The sequence below is a fragment of the Mustela putorius genome, unplaced genomic scaffold (genome assembly GCF_011764305.1).
Source record: "Mustela putorius furo isolate JIRA1106 unplaced genomic scaffold, ASM1176430v1.1 tig00000174_pilon_pilon_pilon, whole genome shotgun sequence".
Lineage (NCBI taxonomy): Eukaryota > Metazoa > Chordata > Mammalia > Carnivora > Mustelidae > Mustela > Mustela putorius.
This window is the reverse complement of record NW_025421304.1, coordinates 16608967-16622898: the sequence shown is the minus strand read 5'-3', so window position 1 is coordinate 16622898 and position 13932 is coordinate 16608967. Positions and strand designations below refer to the sequence as shown.

General features: G+C 54.0%; 1 protein-coding gene across 2 annotated transcripts in view; it reads right to left on the bottom strand.

Moving 5' to 3' along the window:
• The window catches only part of SLC6A2 (solute carrier family 6 member 2), a 47071-nt gene that overhangs the window by 31851 nt on the left and 1288 nt on the right, over positions 1 to 13932 (bottom strand). For both annotated transcript variants that reach the window (XM_013052128.2, XM_013052127.2), the window contains exons 3-4: positions 3035 to 3166; positions 913 to 1150 (exon numbers count right to left, since the gene is read on the bottom strand). In XM_013052128.2, coding sequence (XP_012907582.1) covers positions 913 to 1150; positions 3035 to 3166 — 370 coding nt within the window. The remainder of the gene's footprint in view (positions 1 to 912; positions 1151 to 3034; positions 3167 to 13932) is intronic.

Sequence of the window (13932 nt, the reverse complement as noted above, 5' to 3'; positions counted from 1 at the left end):
ACTTTTATAACTTTCTGTGTCTAAAATGATGTCAGGGAGCACCTCAGTGGCTCAGTGGGTTAAAGCCTCTGCCTTCGGATCATGATCCCAGGGTCCTGGGACTGAGCCCTGCATTGGGCTCTTTGCTCAGCAGGGAGCCTGCTTCCCTCCCTCTGCCTGCCTCTCTGCCTATCTCTGTCTGTGAAATAAATAAATAAAATCTTAAAAAAAAAATAAAATGATGTCAGTATCTAAAGTGAATTTTTAAAAAAGATGTTCTGTCTTCTATCACCAGTCAGTGACTCTCATGCACACACAGTCCAAATGCTTCCCCCGAGCTGCTCACGGTTGACTTGCCTCCCGCCTCCCAAATTTCACACACCAACTCCAGCTCCTTGCCCCGCCGGAATCCCCAAGTGACAGCTTCGGGATCCGTTCCACTGGGGTTCGAGCTACAGCACCATCGGCTGAGCCTTTTTAGATGTTCCCTTGGCTGGCTTCATCTGTTCTCTTGTCACCTCCTCAGAGAAGCCCTCCCAGACCACAGGAGCAAATGCTCCTTCCCCTTCACCTCCCCAACCATTATCTACCACATACCTGGTTTTGGTTCCTTAAGAGCACTTACACTCCCGAAAATATATTTCATTTCCTGAAGGGCACATCGACTCTCTCAAACTTTCTTGCTTTCCTGCCTGACGACTTGGGCACTTCTCCCCAGCCCTGCTGTCCCCTGCCAGAACCCAGGGTCCATCACTGTCCCGTCCATGGCCGGATCCTCAGCTCCTAGCAGGTGCTGGCTGCCAACATATCCCAGACACCATGGCTGGGGTGTCCCCTTCTGTCTCGGGGTGTTTCCTTAGCCTTGGGCCCAGGTCCAGCCCAGCACAGGGGTTGGTGTGCCCGTGTGAGTAGGACATGCAGCCAATGACTTACTCATAGAACTCTGCTGCGGGCGTGAACTTGTACTTGGAGTACTTGGTGTGGTTGCCCAGCACGGAGCCGTTGAGGAGCTTGGGGTCGGTGCAGTTGGGGCTGTTCCAGGAATGGCCACAGTCAGTCCAGGGCAGCTTGAGTGTGAAGGAGGAGAAGAGGTAGTAGAGCGACCAAGCGATGATGACGTTGTAGTAGAAACCGACGTAGATGGCGATGAGGATCACGGCATAGCCCACTCCTGTGTGGGGGGCACAGCGAGGTCAGGAGGGGGCTGCCCCCGGCCCCGTCCCAGAGCCACTCACATCTCCTGGGGAGCCAGCTCCAACCATGGCATGACCCAACCCCTCTGCCTCTCCTTCTTGGCAGTCCCCCACCCATACACCCTGGGAACCCACCAGCCCTTTGCCCGAGTGCTCTCTCTCGCCCCTAGGGTCCCTCGGTTTCCTCATCAGGCCGGCCAGGAGTGCTAGGCCCTCACTGCCCCAAGGGAGCAGCCAGAGTGTAAGTACTGGAGTGGACAGAGGTATTGGAGTGTGAGTACCCCAGGTCCCTCACCCCTGGAGCAGAGTAACAGTGAGGTCCACTAATACTCTCTCCCCGTGGGGTGAGCCGCTGGTGCACAGTGGAACGGGCTTGATGACACACCCTTTATTGGCTGACTCGCCTTCTCTGTGCCCTAACAGTCCTTCCTAGAATCACCTCCCAAAATAACTCCCCACACAAATCCTTGTCTCAGGACCTGCTTCTGGGGAACCCCAAACAAACTCCCTGATTAGCACTGGCCCTACTTTCAACCATCTGCTTTGTGCATGTGCCAATGCCACCCTCCTGAATGTATAAGAAGCTCCCCGTGGGCTAGCTAGTTCTAGGCTTTTGCCTAGGGTAGAGTTTCTTTTTCTGTCTGTGCAGCATTGCTTTAAGAAAGTTGCCTTAAGCATTCTTAGTATGTGAGGTTTGGGTTGAGGCTAATCCCTCACGTCCTTGACTTAGCTATAGGCACATGCTTCAGACCTGGCCATTTAGAGTTCTGCTAGCCCAGAGCCACAAGGATCAGTTGATAGATGGGTCTATGACTCAAGTAAAACCAATGAGAGTCCTCTCTGGGAACTTTAAAGACGATAGAAGGTGTTTTTTATTTATTGTGTCACTGTTAAACTTGGTAGGAGGTCAAATTGTTGCTGATGGCCAGTTTTGCCGGTACCTGAGGAGAATATGCCTGAGATGGATGCTAATGCTGACTTCAGATGGACACAGGTGGAGAGAAATTCCAGGTAATCTTATTCAAGCACTTGGATCAAGCTGCACCTGAAGCTGGCACAAAACTCTTGGACTTTACTCTTTACTGTATCATAAGCCAATGAGTTCTCTTCTACATTAAAGTCATTTTGAGTGGGATTTCTGGAAACTAAACAATACTAACCAATACACATGTCTTACAAGCCTCTTGCACCAGCCTGTGTCTATCTCAGGGCTGAGTACAGAGAAGGGGGTTCAAGACACATATAAACTGAGAAGAGGTGCATGGAAATCATACTGGCCCTCAGTGTCATCTGGGCCCTGGTCACTAACCAGTGCTTGGGAGGCGCGAGTTCTGACTCCATGCCCTTCTCATGAAGGTACAGGAGCCAAGAAAGGCCAGTTACTATGGCTACTTTCTCCAGATGTGCTCCAAGTCCCAAATGCAAGCAGGCCTCATCACCTCTCCCAGCTGTGATCAGTCAGTGGTGGCTGCTGGATCCAAGATGGTGTGACCGGTTTCTAGCTGAGCCTGGAAAGGCCCACGAGCAGCTTACCACACATCTCTGCCATGAGAGCATGAGTGGAGAAGAGCTGGGTACTTGTGACTTTCCATAAAAATTTCCCACATGGAAAAGAGACACCCCCTGCTCACTCAGCAGTAGAAGTAGGACTGGTCCCCAAGAGTCTAGATTTTCTAGGCTAAGCTCTTCCTGACACACTCAGGGCTCTCCCTATGACACTGAACAGAGGGTGCCCTTGACATTCCCCCCATACCGGCCTCAGAGAGCCGCTCTACTTCAGATCCCACCTCTGGAGCACTTTCTCCAAGGGCCTCCAGGGCAAACTTGTGGGTGATCTTGAACTCCCCAGACCCACGCTTTACCTTTGAAGAATGGGCATATCTTCCACACCGTGGCCGCTCCTTCTCGGTTGTACTGGCCCAGGGCCAGTTCCATGTAGAACAGAGGCATCCCGGCGATGATGAGGAACAGTGTGTATGGAATCAGAAAGGCACCTGGAGGACACAGAGGCAGCACGTGACCTCCCCGGAGCCCTGCCCAGCCTTGCGCCTGCCCCTCAGGGTGCCTGGATCCACATTTCCAGAACCTCAGGGTCCTTGTTTCCCAGGTCCCTGGCCACTTCTCCAGGGGTGCTTGGCACATAAATACAGTGACACAAAGCCACGAATACAGATCATCGTCACACTGATGGCAACTGTGGGGGCACCAAGAAGAACCATCAGTCATGCTAATGAGGTTCTGTGGGCCAAGCAGTAAAATCTGGCTTCATCAAAGCAGAACAGGCTAGTTTCTTGCAGGATTCTTCCAGCCTTTGATACCCAGGCAGAGAGTATGCCATGAGGATGCTAAGAGGTACAGCCTTTACCCAATTCCTGCAACCGCAGAACACTTCCTTGCCCAAACTGTCGCTCTGGGGGAAGCCAATCGCCCCAAAGCCTCCTGGGAGAGGTCAGAAAATGGTGATCAGAGAGGGGGAGAGACGTGCCCACCTATGACTGAGTTTCTAATTTGTCTCATTTTCAGTTCCCAGGGGGCTTTCCCAAACACAATCTCACTGGATTCTTAGTTTCACTACGAGACATCATCAGACAGGGTCACTATGTCACTATGTCAGAGGAAACTGAGGGCAGAGTTGAAACAGGTCTTGTTGGCGTTGCTGGTCAGTGACAGAAGCAGGATTCGCATTCAGGTCTTTCGGACCCATGAGGCTCACTCTCCCTGTGACAGGCAGCTGAGGGGACCCAAACCCCGGAGCAAGTCTCTGACCAGGGAAGGAGCCCACCTGGGGCACAGCAGAAACTAGAGGGGGGCCCCTGGCAAGGAAAGGGCAGCGACTCATCCCTGGGAGAGTTCCCAGTGGGATGAGCCACGGTCGAGTTTCAGAGATGACCCTCCACGAGGTGAGCTCACGGGGCTCTGACGCCGTGAGGTGACTCACCGGGATAGGCGCCGTGTCAGCCCCAGCTACAAGCGGGACCGATGCAAAATGCCAACTCCTTTTCCTGACGCAGCTGGAGGTGGCCGGGCCAGATCCACACTCATCTCGGCCTCTGGCCTTTGGCTGAGATGCCGTAACCTTGGAAACGAAACGCTCTCTGGTCCACCCACACCAGCAAAGTGCAGAAACTGGGAAATATTTCCTGACGGTAGCATGAGGACTAGAACGTCCTGGGCTGCGTTCCAGGCACTTTCCAGGCAAGTTCTCATTCCATCTTCACACCAGCGCTAAGCTGCAGAGATGATTACCATCTCGATTTTACAGAGGATTACGGCGAAGTCACATGACACCCCAGGTCAAACGCGCCCAGCGACTCAGACCGTCATTCTCCATTTTCTTCCCAGGGTTTCTCCTGAGGAAGCCCAGGGCTCTAGAGGACAAAGCACGAAGTGCTGTAGCAAGAGATGGCCCAGCATGGTGGGCATAGGAAAGAAACTGCCAGAAAGTGAGTACCTCCTATGTATCGAGTCGGCACTGGGCATTGGACATATGGGATCCCATCTACCTTACCCAGAAAAATCTGAGGTGGCACCTGATAGACCCATTTTTCAGAGGAGAGAATGAAGGCTTGGGGAAATCAAGTGACTTGACCAAAGTCACCCAGCCAGTCAGGGGTGGATCTGGGGTTCGGGTCAAGGTCTGCCTGCTTTCAGAGCTCCAGAGCCATTCCCAAGATATTTTGCAGATTCCAGAATATTCCAGCCTCAGTGAAGACCATAAGACTGAACAGGGTCTTAGAGGGGAGTGTTCTGTGTTCTGACCCTGGGGGTCTGGAGCCAGCTTAGACCATCTAGTCTGTTGGTCATACCCACCCTCTATCCCCTGCTCCACGCCTGACTTCCCTGCAATGCCCAGATGCCCACCTCTCTCGTGCCCTGCTCAGTCCCTACTGTCGAACTCCACCCCTGCCCCTCTCCCACACAGACAGGGTTGATCTAGCACCTGAGCTCATGTCTGTCCACAGTGGGACAACAGTCCCAGTGGGGGCGGTGATGCTGATGGCGGTAGCTGGTGACAGTGACACTGGCGAGCACCTGTCATCTGTAAGCCACACACTAATGATTCATGTAAAGCCATCCCTGAGAGAGCCACCAGTATCTTGTCCAGACTAGGAAATAGGCAGCTGGGCTTCCAACCTGGATCTCTTTGTGCCCCGCTCTGCCTGTGGCCACCCGCTACTGCCCTTGGGAGACCGCAGCCAGAGAGGAGGGGAAATAGAGCTATCCGACAGTTGAACAGGACAGGTCTGAAGACCGAAGTCAGTGGCCCACGGGACAGTGGGGAAGGAAAAAGTTGGGAATCACACGGCTTAGATCTCCACCTAGTGGTTCGCTGCTGACAACAAGACATTCTTTTCTATAACAAAAGGGAACAAGCAACGTCAGCCAGATAACCAGGTGTCTCACCTGGGAGAGTTTTCTCAACTCTTAAACCTCTGGGTGGCCCCTGCCAATGAGATTGCCTAGGCTGGGATGTGTTTTCTCTTGTGCTTGGCTGGGAATCCAGCAAGAGAGAGAAGGAGGGAAGATGATGGGTCTGCACCGACCCGAGACTCCTCTCTGAATGTGTCTAATGTGGACCAGCCACTGAGTTGGGAGCAAACAGCCCAAGAACACTCCAGAATGATGGAACAGCTGGGTGTGGCTAAAACCCAGAAAGCTGCTTGGTGGCTGGTACCTTCTTCTCCAAGAAGACACTGACCAGTTAGATGACCCAAACCCCTTTGCAGAAGGATCTGGAGGCAGCTGGGGGCAGAGCTGAAGAGCAGGAAAGGGATTTCCAGGGTGACTGAGGTAAGCTGAGGAGGCCTTTCTTAGAAATAGGCCTGCAGCAGCTCCTGGGAAACTGAGGCTGGATTGCACACTTTCTAGAAGTTACTGTCCTGCAAGGTCTATACCACCACACTCCCACAGGCCTGCTACACACTCATATATGGTACTATCTGCAGCAAACAGCCTTGCACGAGGCCCCAAGAGCAGAGAACCTCAGGGGCCACAAGCCCACAATCCTGTCTTGATTCTTGAATGCTCTTTGCAGGTGCTGGTGTGCAGACCTGGAGAAATGCCTACAGGGCATGCCTCCTGAACCTTCAGCACCTATGCATGGACACAGATGCACACCTGTGCACACTCACGAGCTTCCTTCGCACTGACACCCACAAACACATGGGGAAAATAACTGTCAGCTGTAAACAGGTCATCTGGCCTTCGGATGAATTTCGTAAGGAAAACATCTGCCCCATCACCTCTAGCCCAGTGCACACTCCCTGACACCCCACCACTACATGGGAAACCCTACTGGTCACAGAGAGGCTCTGGAATCTTCTGTGCCAATGAAAAGTCCTCAGGTAGGGAAGCCCCATGGTCACTAAGTTCCAAGTGGGAAGCACTGGGGCCGATGAAGAGGGCAAATGAGGAGGAGCTCAGGAAAGGGGAGAGAATGCCTACAGGGGGCTCAGCTAGAGGGGGAAGGGCTCAGGCTTGCTGGGGATTTGGAGTAGGGTGCGGAGTGTGTGATAAGGGAGGGGCTGCAGGAAGGAGAGGAGAGCCCCCTGAGACCTAGCTGAATCCGCTTCCCAGCCTGCTGGGGGCCAGATTCCTCCTACTCTGCCTTCTGGCCATACCTTGATATACCAAGAAGTGAAAACCCACAAACCTATTTCCCGGGTGCGTGTAGCCGAGATAAGGATGGTCACTGCCTGTGGCTCTCACCAGATCTGCATGAAAATCCTGGTCCGTGCTGAGGCTTAGTTTTGTGCCCCTTTCCTGAACACCACAAAGGCATAGCAAACCTAAGGTGTGAGAGAGGGTGAGATTTCTGTAGGAGACCGTGCTGCTCCCTGCTGGTGCGCGGGTGGGGTCGGGGGCAAGAGTACACATGGAGATCTATACCCACGTGTATAGATCACGTGGGTATAGATCAACACGACACATCAGGCCATGCCTTTTAAATCAAACATGCTCTGTCTCCACAGCTAGACTTTCACGACGGTTCTATTACAAGGCTCCCCTGCCCTCCTATAGCTCTGCAAGGCACATGATAACCTAGGGGGAGCCCCATTTGCCCGCGCCCTCCTTCTTCTCCCCCTCAGCACTGTCCAACGACATGCAAGACCTTTTGCACACACATGTGGACTCCTGCATCCACATGGCTAAACTCTGTCCACACCCCTGCAGACAACGGGGCCCCCAGCCTCTCCTTGAACTTGGGCCCTGCGCCCCTGCAGCAAGACAACACAACAGGTGGGAGGTAGGAGGTCCACGCAGACCCAGAAGGGGGTTGGAGCGTTTTTACAGGGAAATCCAGGGTCTGGGTACCTGGAGTGGTGGCGTTGGGGGAGGATCTCTCAGCCCTGGCCTCAGTTGAGAAGGAGAGGAGGGCCAGATGGGGCTCTCTGAAGCACAGCGCCCAGGGCAGACCCCCTGTGACATAAGATATTTGGTCTCTGCTCCAGGTTCCTGACACAGAGCTCTTAAAAACCTCTCGGTTTTCTGCGGGGGATGGGGGGGTCGTGGGGGGGAGAATGACAGGAGTGTCTTACACGGAGCTCCTAAATCCCTTGGAATTTTTCTGGGTGATAGGAGGACCTTTGGTTCTAATGAGACAATTTTGGAGGGAGTCCCCAGAAAGGCCAGACCCTGATTACAAGCTTGGAACTTTCAGCCTCCCTCAGCCTCCAACCTCTGGGACAGAAAGCCAGGCTGGAGATAAAGCTGATATCAATGACGCCCATGTGATGGAGTTTCCATAAAGATCTCTGAGCTACAGAACTCGGAAAACCTGCGGGTTGATGAACACACGCACGTGCCAGGAGGATGGCCCAACTCGGGGAGGGTGGAAGCTCCTGGAAACTCTTCCAGACCTCACCCCTCGGACCTCCTCATCGGGCTTCTCCCTGGCACCCTCTCCGCATACCAGTTGTCACAGGCTGGAGAATGTATGTCATTGCTTCCCAGAGTTCTAGGAGCTGCCGTAGCCGATGACTGCACCTGACCAGAGAACTAGGTGACAGCGGGACACCTCGCCAGGCATCGGAAGTGGGAGGGGTCTTGCGGGACTGAGCCTGAACCCGGGGGTCTGCTAACTCCAGGTGGGCCCCCAGCTGGGGTCTGGAGAGTTGGAGCCCTGGCCCATATGGGAAAGTACGGAGGACAGGCTACGTGTCACCGGTTTGCTGGGATAACTGGCGATGATGGAGGAGAAGCCAGTACCTGGCACTTAGGGGGTGCTCTGAGCATGCGAATCGTGCCCTGCCATCACTCAGGGCCGCGCATGCGCAACGCCCCTCTGCAAACTGGAAATCGCGTCGACCATCACCCGTGGGAATTGAGGGTCCTTCCCAGAGCACAACCTTGAATGCCTGCTGGAGGCTCCCCAGCACGGAGGGGCTTTGAGGCAGGCCCTTAGCGCCTCGTGTCCCCGTCCCAAGGGAGGCTGGCTACTCCCCTGCACCCAAACAAGAGTGTGGTCCACAAGCAGGAATGGGGTCAAGGGTTCTCCCAGGCCACCGCCAGCCCATGACCACAAAGGGCTCCCACAGAAGCCCCTCAGAAATGAAGGACCTACTCCCCCACGGCTAGCACTGCTCAGCCCTCAGGCATCAGGCCCCTGGCAACTGCCTCAGTTGAAGACAGCCACGGTACCCAAGGCCATGTCCCCTTCCCAAAGCACCTGTATCCACTAACCAGCTGCCATTGGGGCATAGTCCTGGCCTCCTCACCTCAACTCAGGACAAGTCTGGGGGGGCCATCCTGGTCTCCGAGTTCCCCCATAGTCAGCTGAACCTGGTGGTCAACCTCTCCATCTGGCCAGCACTGCTTTTTCCCTTTCCCTCAATCCCTACCCCACAGCCTCCCCTTTCCGCCTTCCTTCTGGCCTGAGAGCCACCCAGAACAAAACAGATCGGTCTGGTCTAAAGCGATGCTTTGTGCACCGGGTGTTCGCCTGAACATCCCCTCTGAGCCTTTGCCAGCTAAACAGCTGGCTTCGTGTGGCCACTCCTCTAAGGAAAACCTCCAGTTCTTATACTAAACCAAGCCCAGATCTTCAAGTTTGTCAACACAGACACTGTCCAGGGTAGGGTATTGGAACCATGGGGCGATGCCTTGTGGTTCCTTCTTCCCCAGACTGATCTTCTCTTTAGGGGCCTTAAGGACCACTATAGGCCCCTTCCCACTGGCCTCAGGATCCCCCAGTGGAGTCTTGCAGCCCTGGACTCCTGCCTTTCAGGTGGGAGCATGGGTGCACACACCTGCAGATGCTCCTGCTGCTCCAGGAGCGGGCTCCCCGCAGAGCGATCTACACATTCCAGCTGTCCTCTGAGCTGACTTTGGCTCTGAGACCAGGGGACACCCCCAGCAAGGAAACATGCCCACATCCTGATAGATGGACACCACTGGCCCCTTTCAGGAAGGCTCTGGGGGGTGCAATTCAGGAAACCTGGAGTTGGGGCTACTCCTCCCCATGTGAAAATTCTCCTTCCGCTATCACCTTTACAGGATCTGACCTGGTTTTTATTAATGAAGCTGGGCTTTCCCTAGAGCTCCTTGAAGGTTGGGGTTTCCCAATCTTGGTCCTGGTCTCTTGAAAATGAACAAAAAAGGATGCTGGATGCTGAGAACTACAATCTGGAAGGAAATGCTGCCCACAAAGAACAGTGGAACTCATCTCCCCCATTTGGGATATAAGACTTCCAATGACAGAATCCAAGATGACGTTAACTTCTAGGATAGCTGCCCTAGACTATGGGGAATTGTCTTTCGCTCATCTCTGTGTTCCTGGCATATGGTGGGCATGTTGGAAATGCTTTCTCGTGCAGAAAGTGGCTCCCAGCGGTGACTCATGTGGAGGGTGCAGCTAATGAAAGCCCCAGGGCCTTCCTCCCCTTGTACTGTGACCTAATCCTTACTTGGGCAGTTGGGTCTGGGACCACAGCAAAGGGTGTAACATTTATCCCCGTGAAATCCCATCTTGCTAGAAACAGCTTCTTTAGACCTTTTTGGCTAGATCAGAGCAATGAGCCTCATTCATGCTGATGACCCCAGGTTCCAGACTCAGCTCTAGTCCCTAATGAGCACCAACTAGTTCCTGCAGACTTATCTGTGGGAGGCCCTGTGCACTTGAGCTGAACCCAGGATGTAGGTGGACTCCTGTAGGCAGGCTGGATGTGAGGCCACCGAGTTTACAAACCTCGGACCTCAGCACCAGCCACCATTTCACAGTCAGCCTCCAGAAGCCCAGATATTTTGGCCAAGAGGGTTCCCACTCCCATATAAGCTATGGGTACCTGAGACCCTCAGTGTACTAAGGAAGGGAGAAGAACCCTATTCGGGACCAGAACAACATGTCTGGTGCAGGAATGTTAATCCCCATCTTGCAGGTGAGCAAAGAGCAGTCGGGGGAGGGTACACTCTCAGAACCCAGAGCAGAGCCTGGCTCTTGATTCTTGATTCCCTGGGCCGAGGTGTGCCTGCTGTCCAGCCTGACTCCCCTTCCTTAATCTCCTCCTAGAATCGATTCTGTTCCTTCGAAACTCAGGACCATACCGGACTCCCGGGTCTAGCCTGTGGTTAAAAATCAACAAACACTAACAACAACAGGAAGAGGTCCATTTTACTGGTCCCTTCTATGTGCCAGACACTATTTTGAGAGTTTTGCTTATGTCATGGACACCATCATCCTGCCGGAAGGGAGACGCTTTCTCCTTCTCTGCACAAGGAAACTGAGGCCTGGAGAGGATGAGTCCAGGGCTCCATTTCCAGGAGGTGTTGGGCTCAGATTCAAACCTGGGTGTGTCTGAGCCCAGAGACCATGGGTCTGACAGCACAGGACTCATCTCAAACAGAAGCAGCCTTTGCAAGACCCCTTTCCTGGCAAGGGAGGCTGACACAGAGACCCAGACAGTCTGCCCACACCTCTCCGGGGACCAGCCCAGGCCAGGCCCAAGACCACAGGTGCAGGGGAGATTCCAGCCCCCTGAAAATAGCCCCCATGTCCTCGCACTGTCTCTCTGTTTGAGAATTTCCAAGACTGGCTTCCCCTGTTGGTAGTCTCCCACACGTGTGCGTCCCTGCAGCTGGCCTCTGGGAAGATGTTCAGACAGGCTGATCGTTCCCAGGAATTTATTCAGAAAGTATTAGCCGGGGGCCGAAACAATTGGCACCTTCGTCATTTCACAATATGCTCCAGTGTACGCCAGCGTGCACAGCCAAATGTGGAGGTTACCATGTTCAGACTGGCACCAGAAGATCACCCGGGCTAGTAAATAACAGGGCAGGGGGCATCCTGGCTTGGGCGTAATGCTGAGCCAGGTCATCGCAGAAGTATAGGTCTTGGTGGGGGGGTCATCGAAGCTCCTCTCCCACTGTAATGGGGAACTTGGGCTGAGAGAGGGATTGGGCCACACCCAGGAAATAGGGCTGGGATTCAAACTTGAGTCTTTGGGCTGCTTCCACAATTACAGGAGACCCACCTGCCAACCTGTCGGCCCATCTCTGAATTATGGTTAAGAACGGATGCCCAAGGAGCAGCCAGGAGAGCTCAGAAGGGATGAAACTCCAAAGGGGCCAAGCTGAGCTCCTCCAAAGGGCTAGGGGGTAGTTTAGAAGAGGAGCTGCCTTCGAGTCTGAAATGGAGGGAGAGGCTGCACGGCTTCCTTGGGTCAACCATGGACATGGTGGCCAGTAATGGAAATTCACTGGTACAACTTTCCCACCTCTTAATCTGGCATTCAAGGTCTCCAGGGCTGGGCCCTGGCATGCCTCTCTGCCCTTATCTCTGCTGGCTTGCCCTCCCGCCAGCCCGCACTCCTAGTCTCTGAGATGATCTCATGTGCATTCTCGAACAACAAGGATGCCTCCTACTGTCTCAAGGCTTATCCATGCACTTCCCATCCTGAGGGGCTGAGCTCTGAGGACTGTCCACCTCCCTGTCTTTCCCAAGCAGCCCCTCCTCAGGCCTTTAGAGCACGTGCCACCTCTCCCATCCGTTTCCCACATCATCAAACTGTGGTTAAGGAACAGCAGAAGCTGGGGCCATCCTCCCTGTCTGGCTTTCCACGAGCCTTATATCACACGATCCCATCCTCACCCTCTGAGGTGAAAACCATTCTTTCCACTTGACAGATGAAGACACTGAGGCAGGAGAAGTCACCCCGAGTCCGGCTGGCAGAAGTTGGAACCTGGGACTCCACAGTCAAGGTCCCCAGACCTCTATCTAGCCTGCCGGCCCCATCCAACAAGCATGAGCTCCCTCTCTTGGTCAGTTACTGCCGGGGGTTCCTGCTGTCTGATCATTCCATTCATTTACTCATTCGGTAGAAGTCTGTTGGATACCTTCTACCACATTTCTAGGATCTGGACCTTATTTTGAGCCTTTGGAATAGAAGCAGGAAAAAGCCAGTCTATGCTTTCGATGTGCCCTGCCCCCACCTGTTTGGGTAACGACCACACAAAGCGATAAATAACCGAACAGCTCAGGTGCGTGATATGCAGGGTTAGCGGACCAAGGAGATTCCCACCCAGTTTGCCTAAAAATTGGAACCTGTGGCAAAGTGGCTGAGTTTGTGCGCCCCCCCTCCCCATGTATCACCGTGCATGCAGCAGGCGTTCACGGCTGGTGGCAATGGCTGCGGGAGTGCAGTGTCAGTGGAAGTTCAAGAATATTCATCTAGCCGATGTGTCCAACTGACCATTTGGGGGACTTTTAGTTTCAACCAACACTTATAATGGGAAATGGCGTGTAGTGGCGTGACACTTTAGATAACAAAAGCCCCTGGCAGGCAGAAGTGGTGAGGAATACACGTAGGGGGTCCCTCTGGAATCGAGCATCGTGCTTCACGTCGGGAAGAAGCCAAGAATTATTGCTGATGCATGAGAGGGCCTCCTGCTGTGTAGGGACACACAGTCTTGGACGGCCCCTGAGGACATGCCGGATGGTTCATCTCGGAGTCCATCTTTCATTCGTCATCTCCCCACCCACTAAAAAACACACGGAATCTGCCTTTCCTCCCTCCCTGGGCCTGAATTCTTTTAGCCAACCAGAGACTCTGGAAAGGCTACAGCAGCCAACCATGGAAAAGCGTTACCCTTTCCCACGTCTCCACCAGAGTGAGGGTCCAGAGCAAACGCTGAAGCCAACAGCTAGCTCCCGGACTCAATGGGACCGGTCGCGAGCTTTCCCTCTACCTGGTTCCAAACCCTCCCCCTGCCTGCCTCTGACCATTCAGAGTCATGAGCTAGAGCCCCCGCCAGGCAGGATGAACCCGTGGATAGAGAGAAGTTTCCAGAGAGGGACCCTCTTTGCCAACTTCTTCCTCCCTATCATCTTCCCAGGGAACCCCTGAACTCATTCTAGCAAGGGGCACAGGACTGGGGTGGTTTGGGCACTAAGAAGGAGCTGGGGTCTTAAGACCTTGTGTCCTGCCCCCCCCAGTCCCCCTTTTCCAGGGCTCTGCCCTTGGACTGGGCCATCTTGACTCGCATCCCAGGCAGGTAGGTTATCTGTCACTGGGCTGAGGATGGGGAGAGAGCCTGGCTGTTTCCACTGGAGTTTTCTCCAGGCCCCTCTTCCACTCCATCCTTCAATCATGGCCAGGACTCCAGGAGGTAAAGGTTTCATCCCTATCAACGGGACATCCTGCCTCGAGGATCAGGCCACACTACCTAGTCTATGCACTCTGGTGCCTCCAGCAACACAACCCCCATCCTGAGAGAGGAGTTCCTTCTGACACTAGCTTCTTTGTCCCCAAGAGGGCAGGGCCCC